The following is a 6,346-nucleotide window of genomic DNA, read 5'->3' as shown; positions in this document are numbered from 1 at the left end:
CCTCTATCTTTTCGGTCATGGACGATGCATTGATGCTCGATGTACATCTCGTTCGTCGCCCACTCGAGGGCCGGCCGGGCACGCAGTGGTGCAGACATATCCATGCATGCAGATTCAGGGACGTGATCTCTGAAGGGCTCGTGGTTGTTGTTGGCCAGTCCTTGTTCTGGCCTGGGCACTCATGCGTGTCCAGCCTTCAAAAAACTCATGCGTGTCCTGCATGCGCGCGCTTGATTGCGAATTTTGGAGGGTTTTACTTGTTTCGTTCGCATGGCCGGAGGAGCACAGTTCCGCGCCGATCTGCATGGCATCTGGTACTTGCAGCAGTGCGTGAAGGAAACCAGGCGTTGCCGGACGGTCGGACCCGGATCGGGCCAAGTCACTTTCAAGCTTCAGCTGGGAGGCAGCTGGTACGCAGGAGTACGTGAACCAAATGAACATCATGCTTGGAGAAAGATAGAGAGCCAGCCAAATTAAGCAAGGAAAAGTGAACTGCAACAGACAATTCAATAATGGAAATTCAGAAGGCACCATCAACACCTGGTGTACGAGAGGGATCGAGAGTGCAAATACTACTGACGTCGACCGGCTCAGCTGGCGGATCGACGTGGAGACGTATCATTAGCAGATCGCGGCAGAGCGCAGGTATCCAGATGTGATTGCGGCAATGGCGCCTCGAGTTCAGTGCACGTCAAAAGATATGGATAATGAATGCCGGAGCGCAGGCGGATGGATCCGGATAGATTGCCCTGTTTGAATCATGGGGTTAGAGCTAGTTTGGGTTAGTTGGAGGCTCAAATAACCAAAAAGTATCCAAACAGGGAGGGTTAGAGTGGGTTAGTTCCATCTAACCCAACTATCCCGATGAAGAGGTGCTTATTTGGATTAGAGTGGGTTAGAGAATAATTCTAACTCTAACTATGTTAGAGTATCCAAACAGGGCCGACTGCTCCGACGGCTTTGGAGGATCCGCCGTCTCTCTCACCCTCCCGTGCCTGACGCGTGCCATGCTGGTAAAACTCCATCATCACCACCCTGCACCACCGCGGCACGCCCTCATCATGCTGCCTCGTCTCCTTTGGTCTCATCTTCAATCAACCTCTGTTGGAGTAGATTACCACTACTCAATCAGTACAAACATGAAACATCAATGTATTATTATTTTCTGATTACGGGATTGCTAAATCTCAGTCGATTGAAGAACCAAGTCTCAGTCGATGTTGTATTCATAGGATCTAATGTGGAGATCTGTGCATTTTTTTTAGTTTTTCTTTTTTCTTTTTGACATGTTATGTCACCTGACTAGACTTGATTAAGTCTCAGTCAACTGAGACCTAGCCACCCCTTCTGATTAACCCCTTTCGCATGAACTGTAAGATTCATATTTGGTTTAGGAGCAGAACTTCGGCACATGGATACCTCACCCTCGCAACTTGGAGTCATGGCGACGACAATGGTACTAATCACACACGAAGAACATTAATAAATCATATTAAGCAGAGCAGTAGTACTCATTATATTCCCGTACAGCTTAATTATGCAGTATTACTACAGAAAAATCATGTGCGGCGCTAGCTGATATTCCCTGACCGGCAAAGCCGTTTGGAAACAGTTGTAGTACAGCATACGAAAGATGATTAATCAGTGAATGGCACTTAGTGGTGCATACACGTAGAATACTGGTACAGATCTAGCATACCTGTCTACGTACCCACTCCCAATTAAGCATGACTTTGACGGAGGCAGCTGTGTACTCGCGCTGCTCTCAGGACGTGGCCGGTTTAGCCGTCAACGTTAACCACAGGGGAACATGTCCTGCGTTCCTGCCGCAGCTAGAAAGAGTTGATATTTATTTGGTTCCAATTGATTCTTCCGTATAAGTACTACCACTACCACTCATAATGCTGTACTAAACATGTCTTAATGACTACTGTGGTGACTAGTGAGTGCTAGGTCTAGAACATGCGCACCTACGTATACGGCTTGAATTGTAGCACCAACTCGGCCGTTTGAACGGATCGAACAGTGAAGGTAACTGGAGCGCAACATGCCATCCGATCTGGTTGATCCAGCGTTTTGGTACCATGCATGTGCATGCTTTTCTTTTAAGAAGATTCGAGTAAAAGGATTCTTAGTGTTTATGTTTTACCTTTTTCTTTTCGTGTTCTAACTTGCTTTCAGTGGAACTCCTTTTTCCCCTTTCAAGCTTTCTGTATGCAATGCAACTGATGTAGCAGTATTTCCGGTAATGCAAAGTAAGCTCGTTTCTTACATGTGGTCAAAACTAGAAATGTCTGAATAGCAAATGCACAGAGTGTTTGACAAAAAAACTACCACATTAGGGGTTGTCGTCCCACTGACCTATCACATTCAAAAAAAATGACTGATAACTACCAAAAAAAGTTAATTTTATGACTAAACGCTACCACTTTCGGAAAATGGACAATTTAGACAATTTAAATGCGTTTATGACATGTGGGGCCCGTATGTTAGGGCTGATGTGGCGGGAAAGTCAACTCCGTTATTTTGAACCGTTATGTTGACCGTTATGACAAGTGGACCCCACACGTCAGCATCACCTTCTTCTTCCTCCTCCCCCTCTCTCTTTGGCATTTCAACAAACACCTTACTAGCAGTAGAGCAACACATCGATGACAACTCTTTGCACCGCAGCACACCGGCGAGCTGCTGCCGCCTAGCGCGCGACCTGGCCGTCGCCAAGTCGCCGGCGCCGTTATTCTGGTGCTCGCGTTAGTGGTGGTAGTCTAGAGGCCGACTGTCGCAAGGTGGTGGTTGGTGATGGCTTTGGGAGAGCCATGGCGCGACGCAAGCAGGAGGACGCTGGGAGACACTGGAGCTGGATGGAGCACGGGGCAAGAAGGAGCCCACTGACGACACACTCGGCGCTGAGGCAGCAGCACAACATCGACAGGAGGGAGGAGATGGTGGCGGACGGCAAGGGAGGCAAGCAGCTCGGCCCTGGCGTTAGGCAGGGTCGCGGAGGAGACGCGGGAGGGCTGCGAGCGAGGCCGGGAGGAGGCGCTTGGGGCCGGCCATGGCAGACGGTGGAGGCAAGGAACGAGGGAGCAGAGCAGTGAGAGGGATGGGGATCGCAAAGGCCGGTGGCATTGGAGTGGAGTGATGCGAGGGTCTGGCTGCGGGCGTCGCTCGGTTGTTGAATGATCGATGACTGAAGGAAGGGAAGGCGGGCTGGCGTGGAGCTCTGACGACGGACGGAGCAAAGGTCGAGGCGCCATGGCAGGGCGAGCTCATGCACGTGAGAAGTGAAGGCAGGGAGGAAGGGAAAAGAGAGATGGCAGGGGCGACGGGGCTGAGGAGCTTGCCGGCGGAGAGAGGGAGGTCCGGCAAGTTTTTCGTCGCGGGCAGAGGTGCACATAAGGTGTTTGCTAAAATTTCAAAGAGAGAGAGAGATGAGGAGGAAGAAGAAGGTGATGTTGGTGTGTGGGCCCCACCCGTCATAACAGTAAAAAATAAAAGAAGTTGACTTTTCTGCCATGTCATCCCTGACAGACGTCCCCGTATGTCATAGACACATTTAAATCGTCTAAACTGGCTTTATTCCGGAACTGATAGTTTTTAGTCATAAAATTAACTTTTTTTTAGTTATCAGTCACTTTTTTAAATGTGGTATTTCAGTGGGAACAACAATCCCTAATGTGGTAGTTTTTTGTCAACACTCTAAACTAAACCTGGGCAAACGTCGGGCCGGGCCGGGTTTCGGGCCGGGCTTGTAAAAGCCCGACCTTCATTTCTCAAGCCCGAGCCCGGCCCGAAGCCCGAAATACTCCATATTTTCAAGCCCGAGCCCGGCCCGAAGTCAAGCCCGAAACCCGAAAGCTCGGCCCGAATGCTATTTTCTAGTACGCGCACGTGCAAGCCCGGCCCGAAGCCCGAAAGCCCGGCCCGAAATACAGGAAAAGTGAAGCCCGAGCCCGGCCCGAACTATCTTTCGGGCTGCAAAACAAAGCCCGAGCCCGGCCCGAATGTCAAGCCCGGCCCGGCCCGGCCCGGTTTTTTCGGGCCGGGCTCGGGCCGGGTCGTCGGGCCGGGCTGCCCATGCCCGGGTTTACTCCAAACGCCACCAAAGGGGGTGTTTTTCAGACTTGACGTACTGCAACAAAAATATATTGGAAATAATGTCACGTTACAGAGAAGAAAAGTCAGCACGTAGGAACCGAGATACGGCCACATGTCAGCGCGGTTGACCTAGTGACCCAATGAACAAGCCACGCAAGTTGAAAAAACTGTCGAAACAGTGCTAGCTAGTGGTACTCTTGGTTACTGTCCAAGCACGTTCACTGTAGCGTGCGAAGACAGGCCAGAGCATCCGATGGTGTCCGCCCGCACGGCGTGCCCGCCTCCCCGGCGACACGGACCGACCGGCCGTTGATGATTCCATCAACCCCGCACATACACTCACACAGTGATCGCACAGCTAAAAACCCTATCCAACCATCCGTCCATCATGTAACCATTAGTGATGATAATTCAGCGCAGATTGACTCCGGTAAGGTAAGCCGCATAAGTGGCAACCCCATTAGGTGTGCCGGTCCTAATTAGACAATGAAAAGAACGTGCTGCGCGCGTAATGGTCACCATGTAACGGACGCATCACGCATGGCTCCTGAGGTTTATTTTTCCGTTGGCGTGTGATGATTACGACGCTGACCGCAGCTGCTGGAGTGTCCGCTAATCAAACTGTTGTCGACGACGTTGTTCCGTTAACGAAAAGGGGTCGGGGCTGAGGTTCAGTTCGGTGTATGTTGGGCTGCGACATCTCCAGCACCGCGCCGACCAGGCCGCCGCGGGGGAGTAGACAAGATGCCTCCACGCAGCTGGCAATCTCTATCTCTCTCCCGTATATATTCAGCTCCATTTCCGGGGCGCAGCGAAGTCACAGGATTCCTCCCTCCCTCCCAATCCATCTCCCCATATATATTCGCCGGCTCTCTCTCTCTCTTACTCTCTCTTCCTCCTGGCCTGCTCCTCTGGTTGATGCCATGGCGGTGTCGTCTCCCGCTCCGGAGCCGAGGAGGGCCGGCGGTAGCAGCAGCAGCAAATGGCGCCGCGGCAACAGAAAGGTTGGTCCGGCGGATATGGATGGGGCGATTTGGACTTTGCGGAGGGGTCATACTCCGGGCGTTGGCCTCTGCCTGCTGCTGTCATCTAAACGGCGCGGTGCATGCCATGCGTCATCGCGTCTCGTCCATTCTCCATTGACGATCCTTCAATTCTTGTTTTGTTCCGTCGAATCTTTCTTTCCTCGGTCTTTCTTTCCTCCGAATCTTGACGGCGGTTTGAGGGAGTGAGGGGAGAACTTGAATTCTCTGACCTTGGCGCCCGGATCTGATGGCTGCTTGTTTCCATCGCGGTTGTGCGCGGCAGGTGATCAACGGGTACATCGGCGAGGCGCGGGCGGCTCTGGCGGCCGCGGCGGCGCGGGACGACGACGGCGGGGATGACTCTGCCGCGGCGGCCGCGCTCGGGCTGGTCGGCTCGGTGCTGGAGATGTCGCCGCGCATGGAGGCCGCGCTGGAGCTCCGAGCGCGCGCGCTGCTCGCGCTCCGCCCCTACCACGACGTCGCGGAGATGCTCCGCGACTACATCCCCAGCTGCGCCAGGTCCTGCGCCGGGGACGACACTGCCACCTCCTCCTCGTCGGCGTCCTGCTCCTCCGGCTCCGGCGACCTCGCCTGCGCATAGAGAACGAGAGAGAAAAACAGTTATGATGGAGGATGGCAAATTCACGGCGTCGATCCGCGTACGCGCCAAGTTCATGGCGTTGGAGTTGTCGGCCACGGCCGCGTTCACGTGGCAGTCTCGAGCACCCCTTCAGTGTCGCTTCTTCGCTTGGCTAGAAGTCAAGAACCGCTGCTGGCCATCTGATTGATTGGCGCGACGTGGATTACCGCATCAGGTTACATACTTACATTGCCATCTTTGCTATCAGCAGGGCAGAGAGAATACAACACCTCCTAAGAGCATATCCAACAACCGCCCAACGCGCGGCGAGCTAAAAACCAGTTTGCAGTGCGCCGATCGTCTGGTCTGACGCGGCGCGCAACGCTGGCTCCAGCAGCCGTGGTAAAATACAGCGCGCGCATAGTTTCAGCAGGCGCGTTAAAATGCAGCGCGCGCTCTCGCACAAACAACATATAAACTCCAAACAGAAGCAAGAAGTTCAAACACAAACAAAATAAATCAACAATAAATAGTTTAATTTATTATTACGACTCGAACAAATAGTATCTTTTATCAATACAACAAATAGTTCAACAATACAACATCAAACGCACAAATCATAATGCTTTTTGGCGGCCATTCC

The 6,346-nt window shown here is 52.5% G+C and overlaps 1 protein-coding gene across 1 annotated transcript; it reads left to right on the top strand.

The window, feature by feature from the left end:
• Positions 1-4,784: 4,784 nt before the first annotated feature.
• On the top strand, positions 4,785-6,044 carry LOC119367232. The gene is made up of 2 exons (XM_037632805.1): positions 4,785-5,102; positions 5,407-6,044. Exons 1-2 carry the CDS (start codon positions 5,022-5,024, stop codon positions 5,722-5,724), a joined length of 399 nt encoding a protein of 132 aa, XP_037488702.1. The 5' UTR covers positions 4,785-5,021; the 3' UTR covers positions 5,725-6,044.
• Positions 6,045-6,346: the final 302 nt, after the last annotated feature.

This window comes from Triticum dicoccoides, chromosome 2B (assembly GCF_002162155.2).
Source record: "Triticum dicoccoides isolate Atlit2015 ecotype Zavitan chromosome 2B, WEW_v2.0, whole genome shotgun sequence".
Classification (NCBI taxonomy): Eukaryota; Viridiplantae; Streptophyta; class Magnoliopsida; order Poales; family Poaceae; genus Triticum; species Triticum dicoccoides.
This window is presented reverse-complemented; position numbering and strand designations above follow the sequence as displayed.